The 22,382-nt window shown below is 45.0% G+C and overlaps 1 protein-coding gene across 3 annotated transcripts in view; it reads right to left on the reverse strand.

Annotated features, from left to right (window-relative positions):
- edc4 (enhancer of mRNA decapping 4) overlaps positions 1–22,382 on the reverse strand; it is a 147,248-nt gene that overhangs the window by 93,582 nt on the left and 31,284 nt on the right. For all 3 annotated transcript variants that reach the window (XM_084316734.1, XM_084316733.1, XM_084316732.1), the window contains exons 10-20: positions 20,854–20,949; positions 19,276–19,372; positions 17,078–17,258; positions 14,581–14,647; positions 12,165–12,256; positions 10,356–10,540; positions 10,028–10,107; positions 3,200–3,335; positions 2,726–3,030; positions 1,427–1,657; positions 858–959 (exon numbers count right to left, since the gene is read on the reverse strand). In XM_084316734.1, the coding sequence (XP_084172860.1) occupies positions 858–959; positions 1,427–1,657; positions 2,726–3,030; positions 3,200–3,335; positions 10,028–10,107; positions 10,356–10,540; positions 12,165–12,256; positions 14,581–14,647; positions 17,078–17,258; positions 19,276–19,372; positions 20,854–20,949 (1,572 nt within the window). The remainder of the gene's footprint in view (positions 1–857; positions 960–1,426; positions 1,658–2,725; positions 3,031–3,199; positions 3,336–10,027; positions 10,108–10,355; positions 10,541–12,164; positions 12,257–14,580; positions 14,648–17,077; positions 17,259–19,275; positions 19,373–20,853; positions 20,950–22,382) is intronic.

Consider the following 22,382-nt stretch of genomic DNA (forward strand, 5'->3'; position numbering starts at 1 on the left):
GCTGTTTGCAACGAGACAGAGGGGTTGAGAGAGAGGGAGACGCTCCAACCAAACACATGCAGTTTAGCTTGCGCAGCAGATTACATCACGAGACATTGAGACTGGGATGGACAATAAACACTTTTGAATAAGTATTGCAAGTGTTTTTGTTTGAAAATCACACCAGTGTAACCTAAAGAAAATGTATTGGCACGTCTCAGTAAAACAAAGGTGCAAAATGCAACCAATTATCTGCTGCTGTCATCGTCTGTTTCAGTAAGGCTAAGCCATACTAGTGATTTGCTTTTGACATGATGCGGTTCTGCGTATTGCCTGTCACTTTTGACGTGCATGTGAGCCTGTTGGCTGGGCAGTAGGTGAGAGAAAAGTGCTCTGCGACTTTCCAGACCACAAAAGGGGTGATTGATGGTCATCATGCATAAGGCACCAAAATGAGACACCGAAATAAGTGATGGGGTCCAGGTAGTACGGAGCAAGCTGGCACCGGTACCACTCGGTACCCGCTTCGCTGTACCCAACCCTCATCCCGAGGCTCGGAAGCTAGATCTCCATCAGGCTGCGGAGCCCCAGGGTGATTTACTTCACTTTGGTTCCAAGCTCAACAACGGCGTCATACATGCCAAGCATTCATAGTGACATCAAGAGGCAGGCGTCAATGTCTTCATTAATTACATAGGCTGCCTGGAATCTTATTTTTAGATGGTATAACATGGGTAGCCTAATTGAAGATGATGTTGCACTTAGCACTAACATCCAGCTCCCGGTTGGTGCCCATTGTAATTGGCATGCATGCCATCTCTGAATATGTATGCGTGAGTAAGGAAGCAAATGTTTTCATATAGGCGCATGAGCATTACCTCTGCTCTGCACTGGCATCCTGGCTGTCGTTCTGTGTGAGGTGGTAGGAGCGTCTGTGGTAGGGGGAGCTCATGTGTCTGTCTTTCAGCTCCTCTCTTGAACTGTAAACACATGAGACACGGAGACGTGACACAGCCATCGCTAACATCCAACGACAGACAGTTTGTCCGGGGGAAGCAACAGTAGTGATTGGAGGATTGCGAAAATAGGGCAGGGTTTTGAGATAGGTAAATTGTGGAGGAAAGATCTTTGCCACGGCAAGTTAATGAGACATATTTGACACCACCAGTGATATGGACTGGATCTTTAAAATATCCAATATGTGCCCAGTGGTCCGTATCCGCTTCCATTAATTTGTGCTAAGATAGGGTAGCTTTCAGCCGGATAGCTTTCTACTGCACATGGTATCCATCTTTTTTGTCTGACTCTGAAGAACACTGTAAGCACATTTCCCATAATGTTGGCATGTACCTTTAAAAGATCCAGTATGCGCCGAGTAGTCAAATAAGCTGCTGTTGTCGAGTGCATGTTGCATGCGTTTGTGTGTATGCTCATTGTGTGGCCTCACCAGTCACCCAGTCCATTATCCCTCAGACTGTTCCTCGTTTCCCTGGTGATGTCAGGCGCTGCTGGCCAAGGGGCGTGGCTTACACTTCCATCTGAAGGCCCTGCTCCTCCCCCGGCGCTCTCCTGCGATAGGGCGTTCTCTAGCAACGAAGGTGTGTGGCTAAGTCTTGGCTCCACCTCTCCAGCTCCACCCATGCACCCAGTTGCTCCCCCCAGCTCCAGAGGCAATAGGCTAAATGGACAATGAAATAAGAATAGACTTTGGTTTACGTCACCAAGTGTGGTGTAACAGTGTTTCCCTTACCATAGCCAGTAGTAGGTGCCCCGCCCAGGTGACGGTAGGGGCTGCCCACTAATCATCCCCCATTGTTCACATTTTAAACATCCCTCCAAAATATACCAAGACTATAGAAAATGTATGCTGTGATTCGATATAAAAAAAAAACAGACATTTGGAGACATTATGTCATCTTCTGTGAGAATTGCATTTTTCGCAGATTGGATGGCGAGCACTTGTGTTCTGGAAATCGCTCAGAACCCCCCCTCCCCCCCACCATAACCCCATACATTCTCTGGATGCCCTAGGTCTCTAGTTTAAAGTTTCATGAGGCGCTGTGATCATCAGGTCACAGCAGGTGATTTTATACAATGATGTCAAGTTTAAAAAGAATAATAATAATGGTCTCACTACAATGAAAAGGCTACTATGGGGACTAACATCATCAGAGATAAATAGAATCAGGCTCATTGGATTCACAAGAGTCTCAGATTTACAGTAAATGTATGCAATTACAAGACCGTTTAGGGACCCTAGTCTGGGGAAATGGTCAAATACAAAAAAAAATTGAATGGCTGAAAATAACAAATTTGTAATGCATGGGATTAGCATAAAGTGGGCATGTAGGTAAAGGAGAGAATCGTGGCGACCCATAGAACCCATCAGACAGTTGTGACAGTTATTTTAGAAATTAAATTATTTAGAAAGACTAAATTGAGGGCAAGAAATCCCTACAGTGTGTAAAAAAAACAAATTTGTGCCTAAGAACAATTCATGAATTGTGCGTTATATAACCTTGTCCATATGGTTACATTTTACACTGTTAACCCTTTCACTGCCACACGGCAGAAGGTTAACCCTTTACTATCACACAACCGACGGCGATGCTCCATCATTAGCATCATTAGCTCCGCGGATTGTGTGATAGTAAAGGGCTAACCTTCTGTATCGCCACAGTGAAAGGGTTAACCGGCTGTCGTGTGGCAGTGAAAGGGTTAAGAGGACTGGGCTTGTTCCTCTGACCTGTTGTTGTTGTTGGCTCCGCGTGCCGAGGAGAGGAGGTGCAGGGCAGAGGCCGCGGAGGCCATGCTGTCCGTCTGGAGGGCCGGCAGGGGCAGCAGGGGCTCCGGGACGGACACCAGCCCGCGCTGGAGCTGCAGGGTCTGGGAGGCGATCTCCGGCATGTCCTGGGACATGGCCGTGGAGGCGGAGGAGATGACGTCGGGGGAGCGGGCCCTCGTAGGAGAGGCCTGCAGGGGCAGGAGGGGAAGAGGGTCCAGGACCAGAGGGGCGTCCAGAATGAGGACACCGCTGGGGGAGGACAGAACCTGAAGGGGAAATATAGAAAGAGAGAAAAGGAAAAGCGGCAGTGTAAGATTATATGAGATATCAGCTTGGAATGTGTGGAGGTCATTATAGCGGTGTATGCCTCTGTATGTTTCTGCCTACCTGATTGTGTGTGTCTGCCTGCGTGTGTGTGTGTGTATGTGTTCCTACCTGCAGGCTGTCCAGTCCCGACAGCAGTATAGAGCTGGTCCTGGGACTGCTGGTGGAGGTCGAGAGCGCCAGGCTGCTGCTGCTGCTGTTGGTGATCTCGGCTCGGCTCGGGCTCTGGCTCACATCCTCACCAGCCCTGAAGACATGCAGACAAATACATTACTCACATGGGATCAAGGCAACAAAACAAAAACAAACAACGTAGGAGGAAAAACAAGAAGTACATTTATATATTTGAATATAGTTATAGTTAGATTGTTGTGAAGGATCAGATTAAACCGAATATATATATTTATTTATGGATATATATTTAATAGTATTTGTATATCGTTTGATATCCCCTGTATATTCCTTGTACATATACACTGAATATCCCTTTAGTCTACTAACAGCCCATAATAGTTTCATTCTACCATTGGACGAGAACCTGGCGCCAGCAGCCAAGCCCCTTGGTTCAAGTTCAATCGTGCCGACGAACATGTCGTTACAAGCCCGGTTCCGCGTAGGAATACGTCTGGCGAAATACGAATGGTACTATTTGTTCACAGCGCATATATATATGGCGCAAGTAAAGTAGAACTTTCTTTTAGTCCATTAGTCCTTTACCCTCCAACCTAGTAACAGACGTGAAGCCTCACCCACGACGCACGTGTGGTGTAGTATGGCCTACTTGGCCTCAGAATAGGCATTGAGACATCGTGTGGATTAATAGTTGAATTGTCATAGTTTGGCACTATACCGTCGAGTGGGACGTATTTCTATTAAGTTAATAATAGTCTATTATGTATGGTGCATCGTTCGGTTAGAGTTATAAAGTGAGCAGTACCCCCATCGTTCCTGGCGTTATCTAGAGTCTTAACCAGGCTGGGCAGACCACGTGTGGTGCTTGCATCCGAGGAGCTCTGGGCCAGGACGAGTGGACCTGTACATTGGATTACTTTACCCGGACGACGACGAGCCCTACACGGCTTGGATTATCTACGTGCTTTGGGTGCTTTGATTATGCCATGGATAACGGCCAACACTGCTGAGTGTTGGAACTACCCCCCCTGAGAGGAGTCCAGGTGAGACGGCGCTCTACCCCGAGTGAGGTCGCCTCACGTCTCTTCGTTGTGGACCGGCAGCTACCGTCTACAAGAGGGCCCAGCTGTATTCATCTGCGGACCGAGGTTCTGTGGGCACCGTGTTCAGCACTCTGAATTCTCCCAAGAAATCGTCGGCCAGATGGGATATCGCCAGCGGCTCTCCTAACCCCCCCCCCCCCTACTGACTTACAACCAGCGGGACCCCCCTTTAGTGTATCCAGCTATAATCATCTAAGTACCATCGCTATAGTTCCCTAAAGAACCAGGTTGTATACTTGCTCCCTGCGTAACCAGAGATTGGACATTCAATGTTGATTTACCAACGAATACTCATTTGCCTTACAAGTGCATTCAAATCATAAATGTCATTAAGTGAACGTTGTATATACCCTTTGCTATATAAAATATTCGATTTATACATTTGTGTGGACTTCGTTTCATCAGGTGGGAAAGTGTTCATCATATCTACATCATGTACTGTGTGGCCAGTATTTAAAGTACATAAAGCAGGTAGTGGTTTAATGATACCATACTTATCAATACAGTCAGGGAATTGTACCCCTCAGTTACATAGATGTTGGAAATGCTTGAAAAGGCACCTTGAAAATGCATGAAAAGTGCTTGAATTTTGCTTTGGAAAAGGTGTACGGATATGAGGACAAAACAAAAAAAACGTAGGAGGAAAAACAAGAAGTAAATTTTGGCCATGTATTGTGACTAGGGGTGGAACGATACGCATTCGAACCGTACACCGTTCGGCACGACGTCCACGGTTCGGGGCGTGTGGGTATTGTTCGGTTCAGGGGATGCGCAAATAATTAAAAAAAATACGTCATTTGGCACGGAGGCGAAAGAGGTGAGCGCTGGCTGCAGGCAGCAGCAGCACTGCAGGTGCTAGTCAGTTTGTGGAAATGGCAAGCGAAATATAAATCAATCTTCATTACGACTTTAAAAACATAGCCATTAACATTACATAGGCCTACACACAAACTTGCCATAACGTTAGCAGTTTGTACAACACAACGCACGTTTTAACTATGGTAGCCCGCCAGCTAATACAGCCAATGAAATGTTACCGTAGCTACTAGCTAGCAGAGGAGAAAATGGGAGTCTGAGAGGCGGGTGTTGAAAGACAATGATAGGCGTTTATTCAACATCCAAGAAGGCTAACATACAACTGTGTTTACTAACTCCAACCGGGACTATTGTCGCTTCTCCACTGCATGTTATCAACTCGATTCAACTCCGGTAACGTTAGAGTCAAGAAGGTCTGTGATGCTAAATTGTCCGTGCGGTCCCCCAACCCATAGATAGTTCCAACTCACCGAATTACGTTAATCCACTAGTTGCACTCAATATTTAAATAATGTTAAGTCTAAATAAATGTACAGATAATGTACGTATTTTAAAAATAGAATGAACAGAGCAGTGTTGTTTTGAAACAGTACAGTGTGTGTGTTAGTTTGATGTATGCTGCAATTTATATTGATGGCCTTCTAATTTGTTTATTTATTTTAAATAACAGTGACACTTTTCCCTTTGATAAGAAATCCAGCCATATTCCTTTCATTGTATTTCAAATACTGCACTTTAATTTCAAGCGGAAAACTAATCTTTCCATTAACACATTGAGTGCCACAGACACATTTTGTCATTAGTTCATGCCGACCTTTGAGTGCCCCCGACGCTATATAGCGTTTGTTTGTCTTTCTTTTTTTATTGGCGATTTGAATTCATATTTCATCAATCGAGCCTCGGGTTGCGTGTATCGCTTCCGCAACGGAATTCGGTTTCCGGGTTCCTCTGATTGGCCGCGACCCCCACGTGACCCGCCCCCCTATCCACCGCTCTGCCGCTGACGCGCGCGGCAGAGCGAGCGGCCGCGGACTCGCTCGCTTCCCCAATTTATACGCATGGAAGTATTGACTGAATGAATGAAAACTTTATTTAACAGAGTGCAGAATGGGTACAATACAGTACGGCTCAATACACACAATTGTTAAGGGGATGCAGACCTGAGAAAGACGTTTGTCTTGTTTACATCAGGGTCCCCCATTTTCAATTCATATAGAACGACGCAATATTTTATTTGTTTGTCATGACAAACCAATTACATAATCCAACATATGTGTAAAGGCACAACATATTCCAGTTAACGGTATATTTTTTTAATGATTTGTTACGGCGTAGTCGTTCTATATGAATTGAAAATGGGGGACCCTGATGTAAACAAGACAAACGTCTTTCTCAGGTCTGCATCCCCTTAACAATTGTGTATTGAGCTGTACTGTATTGTCCCCATTCTGCAATCTGTTAAATAAAGTTTTCATTCATTCATTCATTCAGTCAATACTTCCATGCGTATAAATTGAGGAAGCAAGTGAGTCCGCGGCCGCTCTCTGCCGCGCGCGGCAGCGGCAGAGCGGTGGATAGGGGGCGGGTCACGTGGGGGTCGCGGCCAATCAGAGGAACCCGGAAACCGAATTCCGTTGCGGAAGCGATACACGCCCTCGGGTTAGTGCTGCAGAGTCTCTCTGAGCTCAATTGGGAAGATACCGCCCCCTATCGTCTCTCCCTGTGTAACTGCACCCCATTACTTTACACTGATGCAGGGGGGGTGGCCAGTTTACTCATTTTACATTTTCCCTCAAGGCCAACTGAAGAATCCATTGTGCTCGCCGGCCCGGAAAACGCGTTGATTATGTATTTACAGTACCCAACACTGTAATCAATAAGCGTGATCGATATTTGGAATGGCGATCAGGAATTGGAATAATCTTTTTGGATAACATCTGATCTCAGGTAAGGAATTTATTTTACCAGTCTTAGGATAATCAGAGCTGTTTTCACAGAGATATAAGCGTTTGCCCTATGCGTGTGTCTGTGTGTGCGCGATCAGGAAATGAGAGAATCGATATTTCAGCCCGCCTCTATAGCGTGCATAAGTACACATATACTATCGATAATCTAGTGTTTATTTGTAAACGATTCATAAATAGGCAGAAAAATGACAACGTGTTTGTGTATGCTAGAATATTCCAGTAAATGCCGTTTATCACGGAATCTATATATTTTCCTTGAAAACGAGGGCTTTTTAAAATGTTATAAAACGGAAATGAAAAAACAATCCGTTTCGACAATGTTGACTGCAAACAAGTCATTGATAAGCGACAGGCAGATTAGACACATAGCCATAATTTAAGACAGAGACTATGCATTCACAACGCTATCATTGAAGTGGGTGGTGGCATTTAACCATGCTTAACCATGTTAATGGCCGGCACTGAAAGGGTTAAGAACTGACAATCAGGTAATTTAAACATTGTTGACATTGTTTTTTTGTGTTTATATTAACACATTGTCCGCCGGGCATTGTGCCCATCATTATACCCAGTCTGCCACCGCTGTAACCCTATGGAGATGTTTACCTTCTTTGCAGGGCTATAACTTTTTAAATATTATAGGTATATTGACATTACTATGGCCCATTCAACATCGGGTATCTATCGTTCCGGATGTGGGAACGTTATATTTTTTCATTCATACATTGTCGTGTTAATACCGTCGTGAATATAAGTATGTTTTTAAGGTTTTCTGCAGTAATTCCTAAAACGCGAGTTATAGGCCCAGACGCATATGATAAGATTATTGATTGGCGTTTATTTCCTATACACGCTATATTAAAAAATTCAAATGTATATGATCGGTATACATTATGCTTCAGCATGCGTGAAAAAAAGGGGGGGTCGTTTATAATTCCTTGATCGTCAGTAGCGTCTTTTTAAATGTTTTACTATGGGTTGATACGTTGAGCAGATGGATTGCCGTGAAATGAATAAACAATCGGGCTGAAAATAACGTTAGTTTCCTCTTACCGTTCGCAGATGAGACTGGAGGAAAAATATTCCAATTATTTGACGTCGATCTGCTAGATCCATTTCCCGTTTGTATGACGCAATAAACGCCGAAATCATATTGATTATTGCGTTTCGAAAGCAATCCCAATGCACTCGAGTGTGTATCTAGATCCACACTACAAGATATAACTGCCGGAAAAATGTCCTCGATGCACAGAGCGCCACTTCCGGTTGGGCTTGGAGTGTAACTCGCCAGACACAATTATGAATGCCATGGCGAAAAAATGAAATATTGATCCCAAAAACGTGTTCCTTCGTTGTTGGCGCACAACGCATGGCGGGTAATAACGTGTTAATTCGTTGTTGGCCTATATTTTTCAGTCAGTTCGGTGTTTGTGTGCCAAACATTATTTAAGGCAAACCACTGTAAACTTTTTTTTAATATATATTAAATGAGAAGCATGTTTAGATTTTTGAGTGTTACATTTTTTTTTATATAAAAAAAACAACGTATATCGAACCGAACCGAAAAAACAGTTAGCCCAAAACCGTGATACGAACCGAACCGTCGATTTTGTGAACCGTTCCACCCCTAATTGTGACTGGCCACGGTTAGCAACAGGCTATCCCTTCATCTTGCTAGTCCAAATATGGCGTTGTCCTACAGCTCACTGTTCACGATAATCATTTAACGATAATCACATGCTATGTGATTACAATTAGGGCTGTCTTAAATACTTCGAAGGTTCGAAGCTTCGTTCGATGGCACAAGCTTCGAACATTAAAAAAAAAATCGAAGTTTAAAAAAGAAAAAAAAAAAAATTTACTTCTCTGTGTGTGTGTGTGTGTGTGTGTGTGTGTGTGTGTGTGTGTGTGTGTGTGTGTGTGTGTGTGTGTGTGTGTGTGTGTGTGTGTGTGTGTGTGTGCATGGGGTCATTGGGTGGGGCCGGGGGACAAATACACTGGAGGAAAGTAACCCAGCTCAGCACTTTCCAAATTATATCGTCACTATTGCCTGTTTGAAGGATATCATCCTCAAACACATATACACCACCTACACGCCTATTCTCAGTCCTTGCCCCACAATGGTGGAATGAACTACCCACCCCAGTTAGGACAGCCGAATTAATTCATTAATCCAATCCACTTTATTTATAGAGCACATTTAAAAACAACAAAGTTTACCAAAGTGCTGTACAAGTCCCACAACATAAGATTAAAAAAAAAAAAAAAAAAAAAAAAAAAAAAAAAAATTTATTCGAAGCTTCGAATTAAAATCAAAGCTCGGCCCCGAAGCTTCGATTGCCAAAAAAAAATTCGAAGGTCAGCCCTAATTACAATCACCTGTTGTTTGCAACCCAAGATCTCTCTGGTCAAATACTATGAATACACAAACGGAACACTCACCCTAAACAAAGCCATGTGATGATCATGGCAAGTCAGCCTTTTATTAGACATAATTTTGAATTATAGCAACATACTGTATGTGAACAGAACTAATATTGTGATCTCCACTTAGGCTTGCGCAAACATTCTGAAATACTATACGTTTTCCAGTTCACCGTTGGCAATTAATTATGCGCTACTGTCACCTGAATTATGCACATGGTATTATCATAACATTATTTGCTTATATTTAACATACTAGCAGTGAAAATAATAACCTTGTGGTGTGATGATGAAAAAAATAGCTACATTCGGAAATATATGGAAACATTTTCAACAAAAAGCTGCCCAATCAGCTTAATTCAATTAAGATTCAACCGGACTAAATGAGAGCACCCTGAAATATTTGGATAGGGCTGAAGCACATACGGTGTGTGTCCCTGAAACATCACGTCATCCTCGTTCCGCTTAAAACAGAAATGTAAAATGGTGACGTCTACCTGTTAATGGAGTCAGAGTTGCTACTGAGGGCCGTTACGATGGTCAGACTGCTGCCGCTGCTCCCAGGAGACGCCGGCACCTGCAGCGGAACAGATGTGTGTTTTAAGGTCATGCCAGCCCCATGTAGGATCGTCTCTAGACACACGACACTTCACTGCGTACTCCCTAGTTAAAATGTGCAGCAGAGAGTAAACGCTTTCAACACATCAATCTCAAAGCCACGATCTGTGACTAATATAATTATCATCAATTCAAACAGTAAGCAGTAGAAGCGTTCAGAGGCGGTCCTAAACGACAACAGCCGCTGGTGCGAGTGCGAGTTCATACCGAGGTGCTGGGAGTCATGAAGGCGTCGGGGGTCATCAGTTTGGGCATCGCCCCCCCGCTGCCCCTGTTCACGGCGGAGAGGAAGTCAGCGGGGGCGGGGAGCGATACTATCTTCATCAGGTCGTTCTGGGAGCCGCCCCCCAATTCCTTGTCCGAGCTCACGTCGGTTAGGTGGTCCGAGAAGCCTGCCGGAGACGGAGGGAAGGCGTGAGGAGAACGGTTAGAGTCGGGCTCGTGACGAGAAGAAGGCCGACGGCTCAAATACCGGGACAACCAAACACCCTCTTCCTCCTTCAGTTGCTGTTGTCAAGTGTCCTCGACCATCAAGGTACTTCAGTGAGGAGTAAGATACAGGAAGAGGAACAAACATGCAATATAATAATAATACTAATATAAACACATGCATCCTGGAACAAGGTCAGGGGAGCAGGACGAGGTCAGAGGTCAGGGGAGCAGGACGAGGTCAGAGGAGCAGGACGAGGTCAGGGGAGCAGGACGAGGTCAGGGGTCAGGGGAGCAGAACGAGGTCAGGGGAGCAGGATGAGGTCAGGGGTCAGGGGAGCAGGACGAGGTCAGGGGAGCAGAACGAGGTCAGGGGTCAGGGGAGCAGAACGAGGTCAGGGGTCAGGGGAGCAGAACGAGGTCAGGGGAGCAGGATGAGGTCAGGGGTCAGGGGAGCAGAACGAGGTCAGGGGAGCAGGATGAGGTCAGGGGTCAGGGGAGCAGAACGAGGTCAGGGGAGCAGGACGAGGTCAGGGGAGCAGAACGAGGTCAGGGGAGCAGGATGAGGTCAGGGGTCAGGGGAGCAGGACGAGGTCAGGGGAGCAGAACGAGGTCAGGGGAACAGGATGAGGTCAGGGGTCAGGGGAGCAGAACGAGGTCAGGGGAGCAGGACGAGGTCAGGGGAGCAGAACGAGGTCAGGGGAGCAGGATGAGGTCAGGGGTCAGGGGAGCAGGACGAGGTCAGGGGAGCAGAACGAGGTCAGGGGAACAGGATGAGGTCAGGGGTCAGGGGAGCAGAACGAGGTCAGGGGAGCAGGACGAGGTCAGGGGAACAGGATGAGGTCAGGGGAACAGGATGAGGTCAGGGGTCAGGGGAGCAGGATGAGGTCAGGGGAGCAGGATGAGGTCAGGGGTCAGGGGAGCAGGATGAGGTCAGGGGTCAGGGGAGCAGGATGAGGTCAGGGGAGCAGGATGAGGTCAGGGGTCAGGGGAGCAGGATGAGGTCAGGGGAGCAGGCACTCTTGGGAATATATGCAGCAAGTGCAAATGTAGTTCCCTTGGATTTAGACGGTGCTAAGGCGACCTGGTCGCGTCTATTTTTTTACCAACGGATTTCCAGTTCCGCGTTCGCGTTCTGCGATCTGATTGGCCACTGACGTTTCTGGTGCGATCTGATTTGCCACTGACGTTTCTGGTCATGTGACATGTGCGCCCAATCGCGCCCATTTCCGCCTCGACCAGCAGCAAACTACCTAACGCCTAGTTTTATCACTGGTTAAGCTTAGGCGACTCTTTCGAAGTTGGTTAAGGTTCGAGTTTGGAATCAGGGCTGGTGTTCTATCGCCCTGCTCTAAGACAAACTCTAACCTTAACCAACTTTGAAAGAGCGCCTAAGCTTAACCGGTGAAAGAAACAGGTGTCACACGATTGGCCGCACATGTCACACGACCAGAAACGTCAGTGGCCAATCAGATCGCAGAACTGGAAATCCGTTGGTAAAAGTATTGACGTGACCTGGTCACCGCCTCAACACACACACACACACACTTCCTAGTAGCAGCAGCGAGAGCACAGAGAGCGACTCACCAAACCCATCGTGGGAGTCAGAGTGAGGCAGGAAGAGGGAGGAGTTAGAACCAAGGTTGGGTTGAAACCAAATCTGGACATCCTGCAAAGACCTGTACGCACGCACGCAAACACACACACACAATGAAAAAATCGTTATACAAGAATATCACAAAGGAAAGTAAGACGAAAAAGTCTTAGGGCTGTCAGAATTAATATCAATATTCAAATACCAAACTGATGGTCAAATGTACTGTAGGTCAGCAGGAAGGGAGCGGTTCCGGGATGCTGTCGCCCTGTAGAGTACCGCCCTTTTCATAAAATGACCTCTACCTAAGGCCCTGTTTAGACGGAAACGCTAGCAGGTGAATCCGCAAAAATATTTTTTCGGATGTGCCTTTTGTTTATACGGCAACGGCGTTTTTACGGGGAGAAACCGCAAAAAAGTGAGACCACCTTCCTGGGTGGAATTCCTAGAAACGATAAACCTTTGCGCCATCATCTAAACTGTCAAAATGCATAAAACTATGACGAAAGGGTTCTCAAGGCTCTCGTCGCGCATACTGCTTACATCACAGGCATGCGCCAGTAGCCTTGAAAGCGTAAACAAAGCATGTCTGATTCTATCCATGGCGATCACCTGAAGGCTACATTGGCAGCACTTTTAAATACACAAGAATCTGTCCCGCGGCTAGAGCAACTATTAGTGACTGGAGCCACTGTCTGTGAGTGACTCTGCTTTGGTCCAATCACATTCCCCCACCCACAGTCTGCGAATCAGAGGCAGAGTAGGGCGGGTCTTCACAGCACGTCATGTGACATATGCGCCAATCGTGTGACAGCGGGGCTCCGTCGTCTCGAGTCTTTACAGCCTCGTCTGCACGCAGAATTCCATCCCAAAACACTAGTCTAAACGCAACATTAAAAGTGAGACCGCAAGTCGACTTTTGCGGTTTCTGTTCAGACTCTCTCCGTCTAAACATGGCCTAAGTCTGGTTCTGTGGAGGGGGCGGTATTTTGTGGTGGTATTTTGTGGAGAGATGGTATCCTGGAACTGTCTTCCCAGCGATGTTCGAAACATCAAAGAAAAGGCTAGTTTTAAAAGAAATCTTAAACACTATTTACACTCACAATACAATTTTGTCTGATTGATTGATTGAAAATGTTATTGGCGGATTGCAGAGTGGGTACAATACAGTGCGGCTCGGTGCGCACGGTTGTTGGGGGGGATGCGGACCGGAGGGGGACTTTCGTCTCGTTTGCGTCGGGGTCCCCCATTTTCAATTCATGATACAGCACAGCTTGAATACATGCACACCCTGATAAATTGTTTTATTTGGTTCTAACTGGATTTTATCTCTTGTTTTTTTATCTCTTGTTTTTCATCTCCTTGTTTTTCTCTATTCTATGATCAATTTTCGTGTGATATATGCTTTCTTATGTTCTATCGGTGTATGTTATCTTGTGTATGTATGTTGTTGGACGCCAGGAAGACTAGCTGCCGCTAAGGCATCAGCTAATGGGGATCCGTTTAAATAAACAAATAAACTGTACATTTAATTAAATTTATATGAGGTGAACTGAAAATGCATCACTGGTTCTTGTCCCTTTTTTGTGATTTTGGAAACATGTGCCTGCAGTACAAGGCCTAAAAGAAAAAATTGTTTGTTTCCGGTTGCCGATCGACCCTGCCGATTTAGGTGCGACCCAATTTATTTTATGAGTTAAAAAAAAAAAAAAAAAAAAATTACAATAAAGTTTCATACAAATCTTAGTCAAACCTTTAGTATTATGGATATTAAACATGCTGGCAGAGTACATGCATCCATGTTGTTGTGAACATTTTAATTAAATAAAGAAATTCCCTATCCATAGTCGCCGTGGGAAAGAATAAAATAAAAATTTTAATTAAATAAATTCCCTACCTACCCATGGCCTTAACTGACAACCAACAGGAAACAAACAATATTTTTGTTTATGCCCAAGCCAATAAATGGGTGTTATAAAGCACAGTCCAATGCCTAGTGATAGTTTCCTTATGGTACCCACTACCCATACTATCAAATACAACACACAATGAACTTGTTCATTCTAAGCATTTTACACCTGCTTTGATGTGGTAATAATATGTACATTTCAACCACTAAAAAGGAATATTGTTAATATTCTAATTGCAGCCCATTCATATTTGAATGGAATTCTTAGGGACAACAGACAGCCCAAGTAACATTATCTTAAAACCATTTCAGCCTCTGTGACACAAATGAGAAAATGCCTTTCTCCCCGTGGGACTGTGGCTCAGGTGAAACATTACTACGTTTGGTCACACGAGGAACCACCAGAAACAGGCCTACACCATCTCCATTATTTCAGATCTAATCGCATCAAAACGTATAATCACTGCCAGGACAACATGGGGGGGGGGGGGGGGGCTCACTTGGTGTGGACACAGTAGAGTTTAATCTGGATCCCAGACTGCGATTCCATGGGTCCTTGGTTGCCCTCTGGAGGAAAACAAGATACATTACATTTGACTGGGTTACAGTTGATATAAGGGAATCAGTCAATTGAAATACATTCATTAGGCTGTAACCTTCACATGATGAGGGGTATGGAGATCCATGTGTTGGATGGTGTGGTGTCCCGTCACTGAGGAACCTGCTGCTGTGCTGAGTCAGTGACGACACACCCTCGGATAACGCTGTGTGAAGCACATGACTGATGTCCTCATGAGCTGCAAGCTCTTTTAACCTCATGAGCTGTAAGATCTTTTAACCTCTTAACAGTCCTGCACAATTTAGCATAAAACGCCTGTCGATTGCATACTGAAAGTAAATTGGATGTTATTCAGGAACCATTTGTAGGCTGTAGCAGATGCACAAGTCTGGCCTCTTTTGAAAGGAGTTAAGAGGTTTGAAGCCACTGAAATAAAGAAAAATTATAATTTCCGTCTGAATTATTTTGCAAACGGACACCTGCGGATCCATCTACTCTATAGTTATTTGCTGAAAACCTGCCGTCTTGACTGAAGTCTTACCTAGAACATGCCCAAAGTTGATAACAATACCGGAGGTGGTCACTTTTTCGAAACGGACGCTCGCTGGTCGTTTGGTCTTTTAGTCCGAGGGCACGGAATAGGTCAAGCGGTGTCAATCAGACGGTGGCCATTTTAGCTTTCAACCGATGTGTTGGTTGAGAGACAATAACACAGTGTGCCGCCGACAGACAGCTGTAAATGTGTTGCGACGTGTGACAGCCCGGGCGCAGGATTTGAACCCTTTCACTGCCGCACTACAGAAGGTTAACCCTTTACTATCACACTACCGACGGTTACGCGGCAGTGAAAGGGTTAACCTGCTGTCGTGTGGCAGTGAAAGGGGTAACCTTCTGTCATGTGCCAGTGAAAAGGGTTAACCTGCTGTCGTGTGGCAGTGAAAGGGTTAAGAGGTTAAATCGTTGCATGTTGTTTATATTTTTGTCCGGTGTACTTTGGATTCCATTAAAAATATTCAGACTATTGACTCAAGGCATTGCACCGGAAACCGGATGATTTAGACATGAGGACATGACGCCGTCATGAAATCACTGTAGTTCTAAGAAAAAGGAGACCCAGGGCTTTCAATAGACGTCGAAATTTCATAAACACTACCCAGCCGCAGTCAAAGCAGCAGCCGCTTGACATGAAAAATATATCTCACGGGTCGAACTAGGGGTGGGAATCATCAGTTTCATCACGATTCTTTGGACAACGATACGATATTTGCCGATATCACAAAGTCTGCCACGATACGATACGATACGATTCAATTCAGGTGCCTGCGATCGATATGAGGCGATATTATGTGCCCATTTAACACAATCAGTCACATTTAGATCAACAAAAAAAAGGCTACGGAAATATCAATTGATTTATTTATTTTTGAGCTCTTCCAGACATTTAAATGAAAAACAATCTATTGTTTTTAATACAAATAGACCTCCTGTTCACTTTTGTTTTTATATATTGAGCTTTAACACACACAGACAGACACACACACACACACACAGTCCCCCACAGCCCCCGCCCCTCCTCCTTCCAAGTCCCCTCTCTCCTCTCCTGTTCTCTCTCACGGTTAGCTGCTTAGCTTTTAAGCAGCCAACGCGACGTTCATTTAGATATTTAACGCGACGTTGGCATAAAGGAATGGCGACGATGCAACGCCCGTTATATGCATTTGACCCGTTGCGGGGAAAAAACTGCACAGACTTATATCGGCTAGCAAAATAGACGCTCTGTAGTGCTTTACAGCAGACGCAAACACTGCTGTAATGTCTACACGGAGTTTCACAATACTGGGCGCCGGCGGATATGACTCGTGGGGATTTTCAAAATAAGAGTATCGCAATATGAATCGATCTTTTTACGTTGCGTCGATCCTATTTGATTATTGATAATAGATCGATATATCGATCTGGATCGATGTATTGTCCCACCCCTAGGTCGAACAAACCTCAACGGTATTGCCATAAAATACAAAATGATATTGTTTCTTTACCTTTCTGTGAACGTCTAGTAAAAAAAACTGTTGCAATGCGGTAAAAAATTGCGGAGCTATGGACATTATACAAAAGTAACTGTACATACAGTAGATTTCATTCATGGTCTTTGCTGCCCTGTAAGGGGCGCCTGGTGGTACTACATCCAGATTTAACTCTGCCAATGGAAAGAGGGGATTTGGGCCGATCCATAGATGTATGACATGGCCATAATAAGGTAATTTATAGGCCTGATATTCTATATTATGTACTTTTAGGTGAATTTTCTGAAAAGATGGCTATTTTTCTGGGGGGGGAAATTCAATGGATTTCCTCCATTGAAAATGTATGATTTCCTGTTGCTTTATAGCTTTGTGATCATCCAGTTAGTGTAATGGCCTGTGTGCGTGCGTGCGTACCTGTAGTCATGCTCTCGCTCTCCTCCTCTGCAGGGAGGACCTCTGTGTGTCTCAGTCGGCTATGACTGACATCCTGGACGCCGAAACTGAGCACGGGGTGGGTGAGCAGGAACTCCGACACAGCGGTGAAGGTGGCCTGGCCCTTCTCCTGGTCCTGGTGCAGCTCCATCACATAAAGAACCTGGGGAGCAGGATTCATTTATCATCATTACTGTGTTTTATGTGCATATAAATGAACACTACTCTTTCTTGCTAACATACAGAATGTTGCCATCCGTCACTCACTAAAGACAATATGGAGCGGAAAACGGAAACAACAGACTGATTGAAAATATTCTCGATGGGAGAATGTACAGGGTTGGATGACAGTGGATATCATAGAATGTATAGACGTGCGTTGTGACGTACATTCACATGGACATCAGTGCTCTGAGCTGATAAACACGGAGCAGGAAATATTCAAACCATGGGGACCAGCATGACGTCGGTCTCTCATGACGAGCCACTGGCTAGAAGCACTATTGGACCATTGGTTGTGTCACCTGCCTCACGTTGCCTTTGATTTTCTCTGAGCACTTCGTATTTTCGCAGACATTAGGCTATTGTGTTCCTATTTATTCGGTTGTCAATTCAGCAGGCTTACGGCTGGATGTCGTCAGCAGCGCCATCAGCCCCGTTCACACATGAAGCCGGTAAAAAAAGCATTAAAAGGACAGGTTTAGTGATGCACGATATATCGGCCGCCGATATAATATCGGCTGATATGGCAGTTTTTTTACACATCGGTCCGATATCAAGATAGGGCCGATATAAATATATATATATTTTTTACCATGTTTTGGCCTTAACACTTTCCCCGCCAATCACGTTGTACGACGGGTTTCAAGTTCATGCGAATTCTGCCAGATCACGGCGTACGACGTTATTTTGATCATATTTCAGCCATGGTATTCATATTCCCCTCACGGAGCCTGCTCTGATGCTGTGGGACTCGGCACAACTCTGCAACGCTTCAATACTGCCACCTGGTGGATGATCGGCGAGTTGCCAAACCGGAAATGCCGGTTGGATATCAGTGCGTCTCCTAAATACGTCCGGCCACTCGTATATCGTTGCAGGACTCTAGCCACACACCGCGGATATGGATCGCTGCCATAACTCAATAATCGACATGATTTGGGCGTGTATTAGTATTATACAAACAGGAAATGGATCGCCTCGATCCCCATCAAATAACTGGGATCTTTTTGCTCCAGTATCATCGCCCAACGGTAAGAGGAGGCTGCTGTGACTTTTAGCGTTTTTGTTTATTATTATCCATGCAAAATGCTCTGATCTATATATGACCCATACTACATGAAGCATTTAACGACGATCACGGAATTATAAACGACCCCCCCCCCCCTCCGTTCACCCGCGCATGATCAGTCATAACGTTTAGGACCATGTACAGTTGAAATTTTTAATATAGCGTGGATCGGCAACAAATGGCATTTGATAATCTATATATGCATTTATGCCTATATCTCACGTTCTAGGAATTACTGCAGAAAACGATAAAAACATTTATATTCTAGACGGTATTTTTGTATGAATGAAAAAGTAAATGTTCCTACATCCTGAACGATAGATAATCGATGTTGAATGGGCCATAGTAATGTCAATTTAGCAATACAATTAAAAAAGTTATAGCCCTGCAAAGAAGGTGAACATCTCCATAGACTTACAGTACTGGCAGAGAGTGGTATGAGACGGGCAAACTCCGTGGCAGTTAATGTGTTAAATAGTTTCAAAATATCTGTCATTTCTGAAAAGAAGTTACAAAAGTAAAAAAAAAAAAAAAAAAAAAAGAAAAAAAAAAATGCGTTTTGGAAAATAGCTCTTTATTTGATTATCATACAAAAGTGTTTTCTATACAGAGATATCGACATCGATAAATATCGGTATCGGCCAGAACAGCAATATTAATATCGGTTATCGGTATCAGCCACAATTTTCAAATCGGTGCATCACTAGACAGGTTATTTTCTTCTTCTAAACCCAGGACCCGTTTAAACATCGTCTGGCATGATGTTGACTAGTACAGGCTGTCATTTCACTAATCACTTGCAATTGGTGATCAAGAAAAGAGGGCGTGGCTTACGACAAGGTCAATTGAGTGAATGGAAAGTGAGCCGACCCGACAGGCGAGTACTGACCTTCCTCTGTACGTCGGTGAGGATGAGGCACTCGGCAGACAGGTCCAGACTGGCCTTCAGGCTGGGCAGAACCGAGTTGAAGGGGTCCGGAGAGAACCTATAAAACAGACAGGACGAAGAAGACACTTAGTATGTGGATGCTTTTTTATCCAAAGTGCCTTTCAGTATTTTTTAGCAAGGGTAGTCCCAGCAGAAACGGAAGCCCCAACTCTGGCGGTGTTGTATGCTATGCATTAGCCACCGAGCTACACAGGCCACATTCAAACATTAGGACGACCGTCACATTAACAGATTGAGAACTTGAGTCTTTGGAGAGGAATTCATTTTCTATGAGATTCTTGGGAGGCGGCTTAACATATGAAAAGATGTGAGCCGTTTCATTGTCCTTCATGATGAATTGCATTTTCACCAACAGTGTGCAAATTAGGGCTGTCTTAAATACTTCGAAGCTTCGAACATAAAAAATTAAATCGAAGTTAAAAAAAAAAATTACTTTGGTGTGTGTGTGTGTGTGTGTGTGTGTGTGTGTGTGTGTGTGTGTGTGTGTGTGTGTGTGTGTGTGTGTGTGTGTGTGTGTGTGTGTAAGAAATAAAGATACTGGGATGAATAAACAAAATAGGAAATAAAATGTAGAAATGCATGCAATACATAAATAAATATGAATCTCCATATATGAAATAGAACATTTAGATAAGGTGCTACTGAGATGTTTTGGTGAGTTCTTTGTTTTTTTGTGGAAATAGCCCTTCTTAAAAATGCATGAACATTCACTGATAATTGGTCTGTAGTGGAGTCTACAAGGTCTACATTGCCGGACCATGTAGAATCCGGACCTTGTAGACTGACATAATTCTGTGCATAGTTTAGTCTACACAGGCCATATTTCAAATAATCAAAATCTTACTTCATTCATCTTAAACATTCTTGATTTGCGGGATTGGTAGTTCCCATGAAATCTGAAGTTGTTCAAACAACAACAGCGATCCACCTTGAATTAAATCACACAGCCGAGTGAAACCTTGTTGGCTGCGTCACAGTCACGAAAGGGGCTACTTAATTAATTAATCCAACCCACTTTATTTATAGAGCACATTCAAAAACAACAAAGTTTACCAAAGTGCTGTACAAGTCCACCTTTTTTTTCCCCCCAGAGCTTCGAATTAAAATCGAAGCTCGGCCCCGAAGCTTCGATTGCCAAAAAAAGCTTCGAAGGTCAGCCCTAGTGCAAATGGTCACCTTCACAGGCTTCACTATACTATATATATAAAATTGTATAGTAAATGTCACCATAATTGTATTGTTAATCACAAATGACAGTTTGAAAATATACCATTGGAATCTTTCTATCTAGAATAACACTAACTAGACCACACAAAGTTGTGGAACTAAGTGTGAAAAAAAACATGCTAGGGGACATTTGTCCCCCACTCGTAAATTCCCCACCAAACTGTACATTTTTAGATGGCAAGCACCTCTACGACCGGAAAGGTCACCAACTCGCTCAGTCATAAAATTGTATCTATTGATGAGAACATTCAACAGCAGAATATTGACAGATGGACGGAGACGAGCAGTGACCTGATAGTCTGCAGGCAGGTCCAAGACACAGTGCACCACATCTTCAACTCCTGGTTCTGATCCGCTCCGGTTATTAGGAATCGCCAGAACGGATCGCTGCGGGAAGACGACAAGAGGAAGGGTTAGAGGAGACACGCAGAGGGGACGGAGACAGACATGAGACAAGAGGAAGGGTTAGAGGAGACACGCAGAGGGGACGGAGACAGACATGAGACAAGAGGAAGGGTTAGAGGAGACACGCAGAGGGGACGGAGACAGACATGAGACAAGAGGAAGGGTTAGAGGAGACACGCAGAGGGGACGGAGACAGACATGAGACAAGAGGAAGGGTTAGAGGAGACACGCAGAGGGGACGGAGACAGACATGAGACAAGAGGAAGGGTTAGAGGAGACACGCAGAGGGGACGGAGACAGACATGAGACAAGAGGAAGGGTTAGAGGAGACACGCAGAGGGGACAGACAGACATGAGAGACAAGAGGAAGGGTTAGAGGAGACACGCAGAGGGGACGGAGACAGACATGAGACAAGAGGAAGGGTTAGAGGAGACACGCAGAGGGGACGGAGACAGACATGAGACAAGAGGAAGGGTTAGAGGAGACACGCAGAGGGGACGGAGACAGACATGAGAGACAAGAGGAAGGGTTAGAGGAGACACACAGAGGGGACAGACAGACATGAGAGACAAGAGGAAGGGTTAGAGGAGACACGCAGAGGGGACAGACAGACATGAGACAAGAGGAAGGGTTAGAGGAGACACACAGAGGGGACGGGGACAGACATGAGAGACAAGAGGAAGGGTTAGAGGAGACACACAGAGGGGACAGACAGACATGAGACAAGAGGAAGGGTTAGAGGAGACACGCAGAGGGGACAGAGACAGACATGAGAGACAAGAGGAAGGGTTAGAGGAGACACACAGAGGGGACAGACAGACATGAGACAAGAGGAAGGGTTAGAGGAGACACACAGAGGGGACAGAGACAGACATGAGACAAGAGGAAGGGTTAGAGGAGACACACAGAGGGGACAGAGACAGACATGAGAGACAAGAGGAAGGGTTAGAGGAGACACACAGAGGGGACGGAGACAGACATGAGACAAGAGGAAGGGTTAGAGGAGACACACAGAGGGGACAGACAGACATGAGACAAGAGGAAGGGTTAGAGGAGACACACAGAGGGGACGGAGACAGACATGAGAGACAAGAGGAAGGGTTAGAGGAGACACGCAGAGGGGACAGACAGACATGAGACAAGAGGAAGGGTTAGAGGAGACACACAGAGGGGACAGACAGACATGAGAGACAAGAGGAAGGGTTAGAGGAGACACGCAGAGGGGACAGACAGACATGAGAGACAAGAGGAAGGGTTAGAGGAGACACGCAGAGGGGACAGACAGACATGAGACAAGAGGAAGGGTTAGAGGAGACACACAGAGGGGACAGACAGACATGAGAGACAAGAGGAAGGGTTAGAGGAGACACGCAGAGGGGACAGACAGACATGAGAGACAAGAGGAAGGGTTAGA

The sequence above is a fragment of the Notolepis coatsorum genome, assembly GCF_963971535.1.
Source record: "Notolepis coatsorum genome assembly, chromosome: 6".
Classification (NCBI taxonomy): Eukaryota; Metazoa; Chordata; class Actinopteri; order Aulopiformes; family Paralepididae; genus Notolepis; species Notolepis coatsorum.